The sequence below is a fragment of the Sebastes fasciatus genome, chromosome 9, assembly GCF_043250625.1.
Source record: "Sebastes fasciatus isolate fSebFas1 chromosome 9, fSebFas1.pri, whole genome shotgun sequence".
In the NCBI taxonomy this organism is placed as follows: Eukaryota; Metazoa; Chordata; class Actinopteri; order Perciformes; family Sebastidae; genus Sebastes; species Sebastes fasciatus.
Genome location: NC_133803.1, coordinates 19,494,841 through 19,510,080, shown reverse-complemented (window position 1 = coordinate 19,510,080; position 15,240 = coordinate 19,494,841). Strand labels below are relative to the sequence as shown.

The 15,240-nt window shown below is 40.0% G+C and overlaps 3 protein-coding genes across 3 annotated transcripts in view; 1 reads left to right on the top strand and 2 right to left on the bottom strand.

Annotated features, from left to right (window-relative positions):
* Positions 1 to 258: 258 nt before the first annotated feature.
* LOC141774128 (calpain-2 catalytic subunit-like) lies at positions 259 to 12,608 on the bottom strand. Its single transcript, XM_074646507.1, has 20 exons — positions 12,267 to 12,608; positions 11,695 to 11,764; positions 9,077 to 9,195; positions 8,859 to 8,992; positions 8,608 to 8,776; positions 8,433 to 8,516; positions 8,130 to 8,215; positions 5,602 to 5,676; positions 5,295 to 5,455; positions 4,325 to 4,494; positions 2,845 to 3,056; positions 2,713 to 2,749; positions 2,563 to 2,628; positions 2,420 to 2,477; positions 2,269 to 2,333; positions 1,149 to 1,217; positions 980 to 1,058; positions 775 to 891; positions 618 to 676; positions 259 to 467 (listed from the first exon to the last, which is right to left on the bottom strand). Exons 1-20 carry the CDS (start codon positions 12,501 to 12,503, stop codon positions 444 to 446), a joined length of 2,091 nt encoding a protein of 696 aa, XP_074502608.1. The 5' UTR covers positions 12,504 to 12,608; the 3' UTR covers positions 259 to 443.
* The window catches only part of capn1a (calpain 1, (mu/I) large subunit a), a 25,000-nt gene continuing 21,407 nt past the window's right edge, over positions 11,648 to 15,240 (top strand). The window contains exon 1 of the mRNA XM_074646506.1: positions 11,648 to 11,681. The gene's annotated coding sequence lies outside the window, so the exon portion shown is untranslated. The remainder of the gene's footprint in view (positions 11,682 to 15,240) is intronic.
* The window catches only part of LOC141774129 (calpain-2 catalytic subunit-like), a 7,729-nt gene continuing 5,470 nt past the window's right edge, over positions 12,982 to 15,240 (bottom strand). The window contains exons 16-20 of the mRNA XM_074646508.1: positions 15,087 to 15,155; positions 14,911 to 14,989; positions 13,674 to 13,790; positions 13,517 to 13,575; positions 12,982 to 13,369 (exon numbers count right to left, since the gene is read on the bottom strand). Of these exons, the coding sequence (XP_074502609.1) occupies positions 13,346 to 13,369; positions 13,517 to 13,575; positions 13,674 to 13,790; positions 14,911 to 14,989; positions 15,087 to 15,155 (348 nt within the window). The 3' untranslated portion in view covers positions 12,982 to 13,345. The remainder of the gene's footprint in view (positions 13,370 to 13,516; positions 13,576 to 13,673; positions 13,791 to 14,910; positions 14,990 to 15,086; positions 15,156 to 15,240) is intronic.

The window sequence follows — 15,240 nt, the reverse complement described above, 5'->3', positions numbered from 1 at the left end:
TACGTTATATACTGCTGGGTAGCCTAACCTATACTAAGATATCATAATGTATTATTTTGTATTGATAATAGTAATCTTCAAAGTAACATCTAAAGTTAGCAAATAAGTGTATTGCACAAAATGCTGAACTATTAGTACTTGAAAGAACAGAGAGGTGAGAAAGAAATCGTTAACACTATAACATTCTCAGTGCAGTATACTGCATGAAATGGATATCTTATTTACTGAATATTGAATAAACTTCTTATTTGTGGGACATTTGTGGTTTTATTATGTTTAATCAACTCACAGAAATTTATTTCCCCTCAAGATCAGCAGCCTATCTATTGATTAATTTGTACACAAGCCGCAAACTGACATTCACTCTATAATATAATATTCCGATATGATGATCCTTCAACACAAGTCTGGATTCTTCAGCTGTTAACAGTCGCAGCTCCTCTCTACAACATCGCCAGTTCCAGCCACTGTGGATGGAAACACAAGCACAAGTCACCATGTGGGCCATAAACCACCGCCTTACATATATATATATATAATATTATATATTATATATTATATATTATTCTATATTAGAATATATATATTCTGTGTCATTATCACAGATGGGCTCTTACCTCCATACACCCCAACTCTATCTGACCAGTCCCATCCTTGTCCAGGACCTTGAAGGTGTCTGTTGTAAATAAAAGGAAACATCATAACTCTACATAATGTCTGCACGGTCGTAGGATAAAAAAAAAAAAAAATGTGGTCACAGTGACAAAAACTTACTGAACATTGACTCCAAGCGGACCATGCAGCACACAAAGTTGTCAAAGTCAATGGTGAGGCATGGCTCACTGTATCGGGCCACAAGTATCTGATGCAGAGCGTTGTTGAGAGAGAAACCTGCCGAAATGAAAAAAAGATGAACTTAGTCTTACTCCTTAAAGTCGCTGACTGTAGAGAAATATCATTTGTGAAATGGACTTCTCACCAACATCCTCAACAGTCATCCGCATCTCAGAGGAGCTCATGCTGCCACTCTTGTCTACGTCTCTCTCTTTGTACACGTCCTAATGGAGAGCCCAACAAGTTAATATGCTATCACCATTCCACTAATAAACTGATATGTTAATGTCAATACAAACACATAAGGTACACACCAGGAACTTCTCAATCTTTGTCCACAGGATCTTAAATTCTACCAATCCTAGCTTTCCGCTTCCGTCTTTCTTTGAAGAGTACGTCAAGGAAAGTAGTAATGGTAAATGGACTTTATTCATTTATATAGCGCCTTTCTAGTCTTCGCTTTACACTACATGTCAGCATTCACACACACATTCATACACTGATAGAAGAGGCTGCCATACAAGGTGCCAACCTGTCAATCAAGATCTAATCTAAATACTCATTCACACACCGATGGCACAGCATTTGGGAACAATATCTTGCTCAAAGACACTTCAACATGTGGTCTGGAGGAGCCGGGGATTGGACCGATTGGTGGGCGACTTACTGCTTCCATTGGAAGGCGGCTGTGGCTCAGAGGTAGAGCGGGTCGCCCACCAATCGGAAGGTTGCCCACCAATCCCCAGCTCCTCCAGACTGTTGAAGCATGACCTTGCTGGTGGGTCAGTCAGTAAACTCATGCTGTCCAGCCAAAATGTGTCCAGACATGCACAGCTCAATAAATTCTAGTGGAGATCCAGTGAGTTTCCAAAGATATCAAATATGTCAGGCTTAATTTGGGGGAAATGTGTATAAAATACACGCCATCTAAAGACATCTAAAATATCTCCATTTGATAAAAATCAATGGATTGATTTTTTGGTTTGAATATTTCAGTCATCATATACATCATATCATACAGCAATAATGAAAATTTGGAACATGCTATACAGAAAATACTGTCAGACAGTGAGGAATAAGAGGATTTTTCCAGCCTGAAGGCCTTCTCACAGCAGGGACGAAAATGAAAAAACGAAATAGGCAAAATATTCGTTGGTGATTTTTCGCTCAAACCTTTCACACTAAGGCCAACACGAATATTGATCGTGTGGATTGGGTGTGGATAGGCTCATAGAGATAGATGGGCGTGAATTTTTGAATTGACATTTATTCATTTTAAACTTATTACAAATTATTTGGTCAAATTTGGTTTGACATTTTAGGAAATATGCATTTCAACTTTCTTACTGAGAGGTAGATAGCAAAACAGGATGTGAAGAGGTTAATGGTTTTGTGGATTTCTCTCGACATAACTAAAACAGGAAGGAAGGATACATCCAGCAGATCGACCATGTTGCGGCAAGTCACCAGGCTAAACCCACTGGTTTTGATGTCATCTCCTGAAAATGAATACAACACAGGGGTAAATCGCTGTGTGTCAGGTGCACACGAATGCACAAGAGGAGAAAGAAACAATTTCTCTTACTGTTCGCCACCACTCGGTTGAGGATCCTCTGCAGCTCGAATGCAGAAATCTCCACATCCTAAAAAGCATATGACACGGACACTTTGTAGATCATAAAAACAATGATTTGACAAGATGAAGTATCTAATCTGTAGCATACTTACATGTCCGGCAAGCTGTCCAAACAGTCTCTTGAATCTGTCACTGATGTCATCTTCATCTATATTAATCTAGAGATGACAAAGTAATCATTTTTTCATTATTTGTTCAAATATTAACATCAATATAGAGTATATCAAAGGGTGTGATTTTACCTGCGCAACATGGCAGTCTACAGGATCATCGATCTCTCTAAAAGCAGAGAGAAGTCATAGTTGTATGATCATTTTGAATGATTATCATCATTTGTCATTATGAAATTGCATTTATTTGTGAAAGGAACATACTGGAAAGAGGCCGGTTTCTCAGAGAACACCCGCACATAAAAGTCTCCGTTCTTGTTGGGCTCAAAGGTGGAGGGGATGATGAGGTATTCTCCAGGCGGAAGATTGATGTGGTTGCTCACTTCTCGCAGGTTGATGAAGGTCTCGGAGCGCGCCGCTGAACTGTTGCGCAGGAAGAAGTTTTTCTTCAGGTGCACTTGCTTTTGGCCATAGTACTGGGAAATGACACACATGCAGTACGGTCACATGAGGGCGCCCTATATCTTACCTCTGACCTCCTACTTTTTTATATTGTGTGATTAGAACATTTTCATGAAAAATGAGTGCTCCCACTAACAAGTTTGTGAATTGTCTTCATCTTTGTATACGTACCTCCTCAGGCAGCTAGACAAAGACAAAAAAAAATATGAAATGTCAGAATAGAGGCAAATGTTAAATATAATCATTACTGACAGAACACCCGATTCTACTGTTATCAGGCCAGTAAATGGGCATGTTTGCTCGTTATAAGCACCATAGATGTTGGTCAGTAGGGGCCTACTCAACACGTTCTCATCCCAACCTGTCATATACTGCCGCTTTGTCCCGCCCCTTGGCATCACTTTATTTTTGGCATCAAAAACACTATAGATACTCTTGGCGTCACTTTAGGATTAGGCAACAAAACCGCTATAGTTTGGTTTAGGAAAGAACTACATGGTTGGGCTTAAAACTACTACGTTTGTGTGAAAATTACTCTGAATGTTGTCAACACGGGACACGAACAAACGACTGATTGTAACGTGAAAGTGAAACTTAACGAACAGCGGTCTCCTGGATGAAAGCCTTGTTTGTGCCAGTTCGCTATTTAAACTACGTTACCACACTCCCGGCGCAGTTTCTCGGAGCATTTACTGTTGCCGCAGATGGTTACATTATAGTTAATGGAACGCCTGGTATGTTTCATACCAGCGCTAAAGGGCACCTTGTGCGACGGTATTGAACGCTGACGGTCGTGACAGGGCCTCAGTATTTGACGCCCTGGGAATGAGAATGGGCTGGCATACTACTTTATAAAAGTGAAAGCAAAACTTAACACCAACACGTTCTAACATGTTGTAGAACTGCATGGAACATTATGTTTTGAACTCAATCAAAACAGCCAGGCTTAATCAGGCTTAAAAAAACTACGTTTCGGAAGTGAAACTTACTACACGTTGGTTTCACACGGGATGATTCTCCTGGGTGAAAGCCCTTTGTTTTGCGCTTAACTTCCGCTTTTGCTCCTGTCGTAATCACTACGGTCGCTAGTGGTCGCTGTCGTCTTCTTTTATTCCTTTTTTCGGTGATCTACCATGTGAATAGATGACAAACCTACTATTGGGTGTAGCAGGGCCCTACTGACCCACATCTATGAGGCTGATAACAACTGATAACGCCTATTTAATGGCCTGATAACACTCTAATCGGTTGCATACGAGTATTATCATTGTCAGCTCCTTACCTCGTAGATGGCAAAGCCGACGGTCTCCATGTCCTGCCCCATTTTCCTCATAGCGCGCCTGTTCTTCTGCATCAAACCCACGATGAAGGTGCAGCCCTCCTCACCATCATCAGGGTCATCATCCACCTCTTCCAGCTTTATGACAAACTGAGGATTCATCCAGAAGGAATCTAGGAAGGGAGGCAAGGGTTAGCAGGGACCGTAACTGTTTATACTGTATGTAAATTATATTTATAGCTTTGAATACAGTGGGAAAGGGAATTTTCTAATTGTATCTGTTTTTGTAAACCTAGTAGTGAAAGGGTTGCCTATTAAAATCATAGACTATATAAACAGACGACGTGTCTAGGAGCTGCCATCTTGAGATTTTACGTAATTTGGAGCCAGAGTCTGTGCAGTAGTGATCGGACGGTAGAGCCGCGGTATCGAAGTCGACCATCCCGAATCAATCAGCCACAGCTTTTCAGCAAGAGAGACTCAAAGCTGCCAATCATGACGTCTCACCACCTTTTTATAGCATCAGGTACATACATCAGCGTGATAAGAACTACCTAAAATGACAGAAACCATCTTTGGGAAAAATTTATTTGACGTGTACTTTGACTTTTTAGTTTGGCCCATGTCCTATACGCTAACATGGAGGGGGCGGGCTTTATGACCTATACTGCAGCCAGCCACCAGGGGGCGATTCAGATGTTTTGGCTTCACTTTTGGGGAGCTGTCATGTCGTCCATCTTGATACACAGTCTATGATTAAAATAAGCTAAAAAGGGTAAGTATAATAAGCTTAGGCTTCAACCTATACCTTTTCAGTCAATATTTTTTGTTTCTTATTGTTATTTATTTGTTTTATGTGCATTCTTTCTGGAAAATTGTCAATAAGGACCAAAATAAATGATTACTACTACTACTTTGTATGACACACATACACCAGTGCTGGAGGGAGGGAAGGTTGTGAAACAGGTCGTACTTGGAAAGTTTCTGCAGCCGCCAGCCGACACGCCTCTTCTCCACGTTTCTTCAAACTCGGACTCAGCCCACTTCTTGAACTCATCGCCTGTGAGTGCATCGGGGGTGAGGTTGCAGATCTCAAGGCGAGAATATTGGCGGAGGAAGTCAGTATATGACATCCTGTGGACAAAACAGTAAGAGGAAAATAAAAATCACATCCTTTATTTTAAATACTCTTTGCCTCTAACTGGAGTACCAATAAAATAAGAGCATTTAAGCACTGGGGACCCAGAAGAGGAAGAAAAAGTAGTCCCAGCGAGGTTTACCAGAACTCTCCGTCCTCTTCACGGTTGGTCAGCCTCGCCCGGTCATCGTCACTCACATATCTCCACTCAGAAGACCTAGAACAAAGTGCAAATCTTAGTTACAAATAGTTTGTGCAATGAGGAAGTAATTATTAGAAGACGTAAACCGCAGGCCTGCACCTGACTCAGTGTCACACACTCCACCTACACCTCGAGCACAAGAATTAGCTCAACTTTTTATCACAGGATTTACCAGCCAGTCCACTGGGTGTGTATGTCTCTCTTTGTGTTACATGCATGACAGAAACACACACACACTTAATACCTTCCAAACAAAGGCTGTAGATGTCTCAATTAGGCTGGGTCCTCTTATGAACAACACAAAGGGCGTCATTGGGAATTTATAAGAAGTGGTTGAGAGCAGTTCAGTTAAAATTTGATTTAAAAATGTTGGTTGATCAGTTGACAGTGTCCCTTGTGGGATGACCCTAGGTCGTCTGATCATCAGAGAGATTCAGTTCACCTGGTCTGGCTTCAAGACTATACGCTATATAAGCTGGTGGCAGTCAGCCAGTCTTTCTCTCCCTGTCTTCAACCCTGTTTTGTTTTGTTACATTTACTTTATCGTTACACTTATTTTTCTATTTAGATGCAATTCATTTGTGGTCTCCCCTGGGATCAAATTAACCATTTTGGTAAAATGAAGTCCAGGCTTTGTGGTAATTTGTCCTGGTTTGGTTTGTGTCATTGCTACCTCCTGTGATAAAAGGCCTTTTTCACAGAAGACATTTTGACCTGTCACAGTAGGAAAGAGCACAAGTGTAAATACTAAAATGAATGATGGCTGAATTCCATTTATCTGCTGTGGTTTCAGGATCCAGGTATTATGCGCGCTTATTTACTGCCACTCTCACTGGGACACTTGAATAGAACAGAGCCATCGTTAGTGTTATTAGTAACACCTGTGCTTTTCCCACTAGTCAAGTCAAAATGACAAGTCAAAATGTCTGCTATCAAAAAGGCCTATAGGGGTTTATTACGTTGTATGTATGCATTTGGGTTTTTTGTCAAATTTGCAGACTGCCTACTTGTTGTTGTTTTGTCTTTTTTGTTAAGTGTTGCTCTTTTGTGCAGTTTGGTTTAAGGTGTCTGTTTGTAAAAATCTCCATCAGTGAGTTTGTTGCAGCTTGATCTCAATGTGGCAGTAAAAGCTGGTAAAGCTATATGCTCGGGATCACGTCCGTGGCTTTTCCAGGGACTTTCTGGACTCACTGGTTTCCATCAGTAGCTGCCTGAACAATAGGATTGAGTTTATGTAGTTGGTTGTATATATAGCCTAGTTGGGGGAGAATCCAGTTTGTTTGTGTGGGCTATCTTTTGGTTTTGTTAACCACTTGTTTTATGAGGTCACTTGTGTGACGACCCTCTCTGAGCAGGCCGCTCCCTCCAGGAGCCTGGTGGGTGGAGTCGGGTCATCAGAGAGATTCAGCTCACCTGGTCTGACTGCAAGACTACATAAACTGGTGGCAGGCTCGTTTGGTTTTGTTACATTTAGTTTATCATTAGCAAACACTAATTTCCCTTCTAGTTATGTAAAATAAACTTATTTTGCAACTCATGTGAGGTCTCCCCTCCTTTTGTCCAGCCTTGAGTTGGGTTGTGACACAGCCTGCAGGACCAAAACATTGACATTATAACATTACTTGTTTTTAGACCTCTGATCTAGAAAGTCCACATTTCCTACATTCTCTGTAGCTGTAGCAGTTAACTTATACTTTATGTCGAGGGGGTGCGTTACAGCCCCAGTCTGACGGGAAGTTAAACCACATTTTTGACAGATTAAATGGATTCTTGCTGTACACACACTGTACACATACTTCTTTACCTACCTCCATGCTAGCAGCTACTTAGACACACTGGTGCTTTTAGGTGAATGCTCAAAATGACAATGCTGACATGCATTACCATGTAACAATGTTCATCTTAATTTAGCATGCTAACATTTGCTTATTAGTGTTAGAACTAAACACAAAGTTCAGTTTTGCAGGTATTAGGTCCTAAAACAAATTAAAATGTTTAATGAAGATGAGGGTGCTAAATAAAAAGTTACAGTTCATCCTGCGGGGGAGCGTGAATGTCTGTACCAAATTTAATGGCAATCCATCCAACAGTTCTCGAGACATTTCGCTCAAAACCACAAATGTCAACCTCATGGTGGTGCTGGAGGACGTAAAGGCATCAGTAGCCTATACATCATCTAGGATGAATGTCAAAAATCCACCCAGTAGATGTTGAGATATTCCACTGGATAAGTAAAAACTTTGTCCCTGGGGGATTACCAAATTCATGAGGCTTCATCCTCTGGGGACCATCATCTTCACAAAATGTCATGAAAATCCATCAAATAGTTGAGATATTTCTGACCAACCTATGTCAGCACCCCTAGAGCAACATGTTGCTAACGCAGCTAAAAACTAGAGCGCTCTGGAGTAGCTGCCAATGATAACTACGAGAGCTTATATGATCATATTCCATTGCACAATACTCACTTGTCACTCCAGGCTCCATTCCACTCCACCTGACCCCACGGGTTTCTAATCCTGACCAGCTCCACCCTGTCTCCTCTGTACTCCACCTGTCACATAATAAGCTGTCAATTACTCTCAACCAGAAAAGTGACACACCTTAAAAACAATATATTATAAAAGGGGTAAAACAAGCAAATCAATCATACCTCAGTTAACCAAATTGTAACATCTATTACAGTATACAGCATAGGCACTGCAGCTTCACCTGAACCCGGATGACGTATGTGTGTGTGTGTGTGTGTGTGTATACAAACATTTCCTCACCTGATCAGCTCCTGTCAATGAGTAGGCGTGGCCCTTCACCAGCTTGCGATATGTGACGGCTTCTGAGTCGGACGAACTGGTGATCTGTGATGGAGAGGAAGAAACTTGTGAGGTTAAGACCACCAGATATCACGAGGACACCAACATGAGAGTGAAACAAGGAGCTCAAACAAACATCGATGGAGCATCCCAGCAGGGAGCCTCTGTCCAAGGCCTTCTTAATGATTTTGAAGAGGTGGGGATCTGCCCTCCCCAGTTCGTGCTTCTCAGCAATGCCTCCAGTGAAGTCCTCGAAACCCTCAGTGGTGGTGCCTCCAGAAAGAGCCTCGTAGCATCCGTTTATCCTAAAGAGAAAAGGAGTTCATGACCAGAAAAAGAGATACTGAAACAAACAGAAACATATCCAGATGCTGCATTCTTCCATACTTGGCGTAGGCCTTCTCCAGCAGTGCGCTCCAAAACTCTGAGCCCTCCGCTGAGTGAACAAACAGCAGCTCTCCATCTTTGGATGGCAAGCGGTCATCGACCACCACGTCCACCCACTCACCAAACTGCCAGAACTGAGAGCCACAGAGAGGACACGATCAGTAACATCAAACCTCACTTTAGCTCTAAAAGAAAGAGGCTGTGTCAAGGTGCTGTACCTCAAAGTGAAAGATGCCAGCGTAGTCCTTCTCAAAGCTTTGGTCATGGGGGACGACACGAGACAAAACCTGTTTGTTGAGAGTCAAGGAGGCGATAGCTGCCAGCAGCCAGCAGTCACCTGAACACAAGTTAACAGTGTTAGAATAAAGGGGACTGCTGTGGGACAGTAGCCTAACCCCCCAGAGGATTTCAAGTTGTCATATGTTAGTTCAACACGTTCTCATCCCAACTTGCTTTGTCCGACCCCTCGGCTTCACTTTTTGGTCACAGTAAACACAAGCTTAATGTTGTGAATTACACAAAAATACTTAGGATTAGGCAACGAAACCACCTAGTTAGGTTTAGGAAAAAAAGTTTAGATTTAGGGGCATCTGTGGCCTAGGAGTTAGAGCGGTTGTCCAGTTATCAGCATGTCGGTGGTTTGATCCCTGGCCCCTGCAGTCTACATGTCAAAGTGTCCTTGGGCAAGATACCCTTACCAAAATGAAGTTTATTCATGTGTGCTATTAGTATAATTCTTTTTAATTTAAAATGAGAGCATACTTTCAGTTTACTTTTTATGTACTTATCAGAGATATGCTTAACAAAAGTATACTTAAGTATACTTGGATCATACTGACAAGTACTGTATACAGAAAAGTCTAATTATACTTGGCTCATACTGTCAAGTTTACTTAAAAGTCAAAGTATATTTGGCTTGTAGGCCTACAGTAAAGAATGCTTGGCTTGTAGTTGTGCTTACTTTTTGATAAAGTTGCATATTAAAATGAGAGAGTATGTAAAAGGATGTTTTGATATGAATTTACTTCAATTCATCAAGTTTTGGGATTATCCGTTCACCGTAGAGGCATGCGAGAACAACACATTTTATTTATTTTTGTTAATCTCATCACAAATCATCAAGTCAAATAGCAAAAGGAGCAAGTCTCTTTATGTAATACATAAATCATTGGCTAAGTTATATAAGTTAAAGTATACAAAGTATACTGTCATGTACTAAAAAGCAGAGATGCTCACAAGTCATTTTTTGCAAGTCAAAGTCAAGTTTCAAGTCTTTGAGTTGGTGAACATGTATGTCAACTGTTGTGGCATATTGATAAAGGCAATATTTCTAAATAGCTAATTTTGATTCTTATCAAAGCAAATATTCTCCCTGATTTGCTGCGTGTATTAGTGTGCGTGTAAATCGCTCCCGATAAGCAGGTGGTGGCACCTTATCTGACATCTTCTGCCACCAGTGTGTGAATGTGTGAATGCTGACTAGTGTTAAAGTGCTTTGAGTGGTCGTTAAGACTAGAAAAGCGCTTCATAAATGCATGACTCATCTCCAGAACATACTAGGTATGCAGTTTGTTTGCACAACACACCTGTTGTGCAAATTACATGGCTATTGTCTCGTCTGTTTTGTCTCTTTTGCTGTAAACAACTCAGTCTCTCCCACCCATGTATGCATCCTGCCAGACTGGGTGTGGACGGAGAAGACTGAAGGAGTGACAGCTGATGTCAGAACACAGGCATTTGCTTTTAAGTTTGGATTTTGTGTGGTTACAAAAATACTGGTTTCCAGAGATGCAACTAAGCAAGGTGATACTGAAGGACAGACATACTGTATGTGTCTTTTTAACTGCCATAATTATGTATGTCATTATTTGATATGTTTGTTTACATAATATCATTTATGCAATTTCTTTTCTTGAATATTGAGTTGTTTGTATTAACACATAGGAACATAAGTATTATTAATTAATTTCCTTCTAACATGTGAATCAGATGAAGAAACAGTGTTCAAGTGGACTCATTCCTTCTCGGTTGTGTGCAGCCAGCGAGGTATGTTTATATTGTGTTGTGTTTTGTTGCACGTTTACAGTTTGTGTGTGATGCCAAATGTAATTATTCTGTTCATTGTTGTGTATTTTGAACAGTTCCACGGTGGATTTGATGACAGTGATGTTGACTGAGGTGCAATTAAGAGATGAATAAATCCATCAGTGACAGAAGAACGGTGTCGTATATTTCCTGGAGGGAATGATAGTCCTACTTTATTCACATCTAAGATCTAAGATAAGCATGCAAACTCATCCATTCAAATAGTTGAGGATGGAAACCAATGAGTTCTTTGTACACCACAGTAAATATCTGATTGTGCCATCAAAACACATTTAAATGTGATTAGATAGGGAAATAACGAAAGGGCACACTTTAATAGGCTACTGAATCAAAAAGTAAGCACATCTACAAGCCAAGTATACCTTTCTGTAGTCCTATAAGGCAAGAATACTTAGTTATACTTTTCTTAAGTATATGTCGATCAAAAGATTAAGTGCAAGTAGGCCTATTAGCCAAATATACGTAGCCTTTTCTGTATACCTGTCAGTATAAGCCAAGCATACTTATGTATACTTTTGTTGAGTATATCGCTGATAAGTACATAAAAAGTAAACTGAAAGTATACTCTCTTATTTTAAGTTTAAAAGAAGTTATCTAATAAGTATTGGTATGGGAAGTTATTATTGTCGGTTTTAAAAAAATACAGATATTGTTGGAATGTATGAATGTGTGTGCGTGCGTGCGTGTGTGTGGGTGGGTGTGGGTGTGTGTGTGTGTGTGTGTGTCTCACCAAGTGCTCCTTGACAAATGTCAGTCCTGGTAGCATTTTCAACTATGAATTGTGGATTGGAACAAATTTCCTGAGGGAAAAACAAATACAAATTGTGTAAAATGATATTGCTTCCTCACATCAGCACTTCCCTTCTTGTCCTCTAATATTGTATATACTGTATAAAGTGTTGCTCCTTGCATCCTGATACACTGCAGAAAAACAATGTCCTCTTTACGCATTGCAATCACACCCATTCTTAGTGTGTGACAAGTCTTTTTCACAATAAGAGACAGCATATTGGTTGATAAGATGAAAAAAAACGTCAATAGTTGGCATATGCATGGACAAACATGAACATGTATACATCCCCAAACAGTATCAAGTATCTATTATTTATTAAGTGTGTAGCCTATTGAGTGACTTCTCTTATGGAAAAGAGTTCAAATAATACTTCTACAAATTCAAAATAGGATACACTACTGTCAAAGATGCACATAGGGAAGTGCTCCATTTTTGATTTCCTGTTTTAAAAAAACAGTCTAATCATTTTAATCTTTTGGCAGATGTTTCCATCTATTTATTGTACCCACCCTGGGTCTTTTCCAGGTGACGCCCCGAACTTTGTGGGAGTTTGGTCCAAGATCCTTGAAGCCTAAGGATGAAGGGAGAGCCTCGAAGCAGTCGTCCTGAAACAGTTGTCCTCTCTCCAGACAGCTGTTCCTCAGGGATTCAAAGTCCTGGTTGAGGTATTTCACAGCGTGAGAGTTGGACCCTATCCCGTGTGATTTCTCTCGGTTGTGCTGAAGTTTACTTGCAATGCCGGACATTTTAAAAAGATTTTCAGACTCTCGGTCTGTCTACGACTGTCTCCTAGTGTGTGTCTCTGTGAGTGTGTGGTTAGACAGGCTCTGTGTTGTGTGTGCAGCTCAACTGTCTCCACACCCTTTATTGTTCATACCATACAGCTTGCTCTGGCTCACCTGTTTCATCCAGCCATACTCTACATCTGGCTTTGGTTCAGCCCAGATGTGGTCCACATGGATGGATGAGTGAAACTTCTACTGGTCCACAACAAAAATGGATTAGTGGAATTAAATTTGAATAATAATTCTTCCTCATTTGGTCCTACAGTACTAAACACCACAGTTACTGTTGTATTGCATTCGCAATTTCTCACCAAAAATCATAAACAGTGAAAACAAACTGGGGCACAGACTATATGATTGTTTCATCTGATTATCTCAGACTATTTTAACCATTTTAATTTGTCTGATATGTGAAAGAATTTATAAAAACTGATAGTCCAGAGGCTAAAGTTTCTTTATTTCTTATCATTTGACAGAAGTTTTGCAACAGATAAAAGAGCAAATAAACACCAACTAATGAGACAAATCTTTCTCTACAACACAAAAAAATAAATAAAAAATGGAACAATACATGTGATTAAACGTGTCTCCATATATATGTCGAACAAATATATTTACCAATCGGTACATTTTATTAGACCTTTTTACGCATTTGTAACATATGAATATGAAATGTCTTTGTCATTGTGTTTACTCAATTTGTAAAAATAGTTTATTTTTATTTTTTTTGTGAATGAAATTAATTTATTGTTAATCTTCTTGCAGATATCACAAAAGGGTCCTCGCTTGTCTTGTCTCCAGAGTTAATAGATCGCCAGGCACAGCCACTGGAAGAGGAAACAAAATGATATAACAAGCTGTCTAAATTAAAAGTGCAGACAAAACCATCAGCTTTTTGTTATTCACACACACACACACACACACACACACACACACACACACACACACACACACACACACACACACACACACACCTGCTGCATATCCAGCTCAATCTTCCCAGCGTCAGCTCTCTCCAGAGACTTAAACATTTCTGGTTGGAAAAAAAAGATAATGTAAACATGCCACAGCTTTCGGATCATACACATCAATATGAGACCTAGGGATATTGTTGTGTTTGCTGACACTTACTGAAGAGCATTTCCAGTTTAATAAGACAGCCTACAAAACTATCAAAGTCTATGGCATACTGAGCATCGGCATAACGGCTGACGATGGCCTGCAGCAGAGCGCTGTTGACGTGGAAACCTGGGGAAGAAAAGTAGCCATCATTCATCAGCATTTCCTGTCAGCACACACAGTAGGGTCAGTTTCATACAGGTGGATTGTTTCTGATCCCGGGGGAGTCTAGTTTTCTAAAAGGTGTTGAATATTAAGCAGGGTGATAATGGAAGAGGTAAGTTACACAGCCTCGCCCATGCTTGTTTTGCTCCTGTGGCAAAGTATACATGAATAAAATCCATGTGCAGGGAGGGAGTCCTCTAACTGGCTTATCAAGTCTGCCAGTAACTGCCTTTTCAAGTGTCACACACTACCAGCTGTGCCAACATGCATGTTATTTGTTCCTACAGGGCTCATATGAAGTAATGTGTCATTTTGTTAAGGCCTTTTTTATCAAGCAAGTCATATTTCTGATATGTGTCTCATAATTTCCCTTACTAAAATGAAGTGTGCTATTAGTATACTTCTTTTGAACTTAAAATAAGAGCGTATACTTTCAGTTTACTTTTTATATACTTATCAGAGATATGCTTAACAAAAGTATACTTAAGTATACTTGGCTCATACATATACTTAGACTTCTAAGTATACTTGGTTTATACTGACAAGTATACAGAAAAGTCTAAGTGTACTCGGTTTATAGAACTACTTACTTAATCTATTGATTAAGAAAAGTATAATTAAGTATTCTTTCCTTATAGGCCTACAGAAAAGAATACTTGGTTTGTAGTTGTGCTTACATTTTGATAAACCTGTTAAAGCCTGTGAGAGCCTGTTAAAGTGTGTGAGAGTTTGTAAACAGATGTTTTGATATGAATTTACTTCAATTCATCAACCTTTTGGATTATCCATTCACCGTAGAGGCATGCGAGAACAACACATTTTATTATTATTTTTAATCTCATCACAAATCATCAAGTCAAATAGCAAAAAGAGCAAGTACTATAAGTTAAAGTATACAAAGTAGTAAAGGCAATGTATCTAAATAGATAATTTCGATGTTTAATTTTGCAAATATCCTCCCTGAATCTTAAGCCATACTTGCAGAAGATGTTAGTTTTGCAGCGAAGCATATCAGAAGGTTATAATAAATAATGAAATATAAGGCTGGCTGGCCAGGCTGCCATAATTTGAGTGTATGAGATACCTGCTTCACTGGCGGCGCCTCTCATCTCGTGGGAGCTCATGGTGCCAGAGCTGTCTGTGTCGTGATTTTTGAAGATCTCCTACATGACCCAGACACCCATGTGTTGTGTTAACAGATACTGCCAGGTATTCCAACACGGCCAACACTCATTTCAAACCGCATAAATCACAACTTACCAGGTATTTCTGGATTTTGGTCCAAAGCAAGTGAAATTCCATCAGTCCCAACTTGGCACTTTCATCTTTCTGAGGAATGTTAAGGTTTATTGATCACTCAACGTAATTTCATTCCACAGTTATAATGCCCCAAACTCCCAAAATGTCAAAGTTG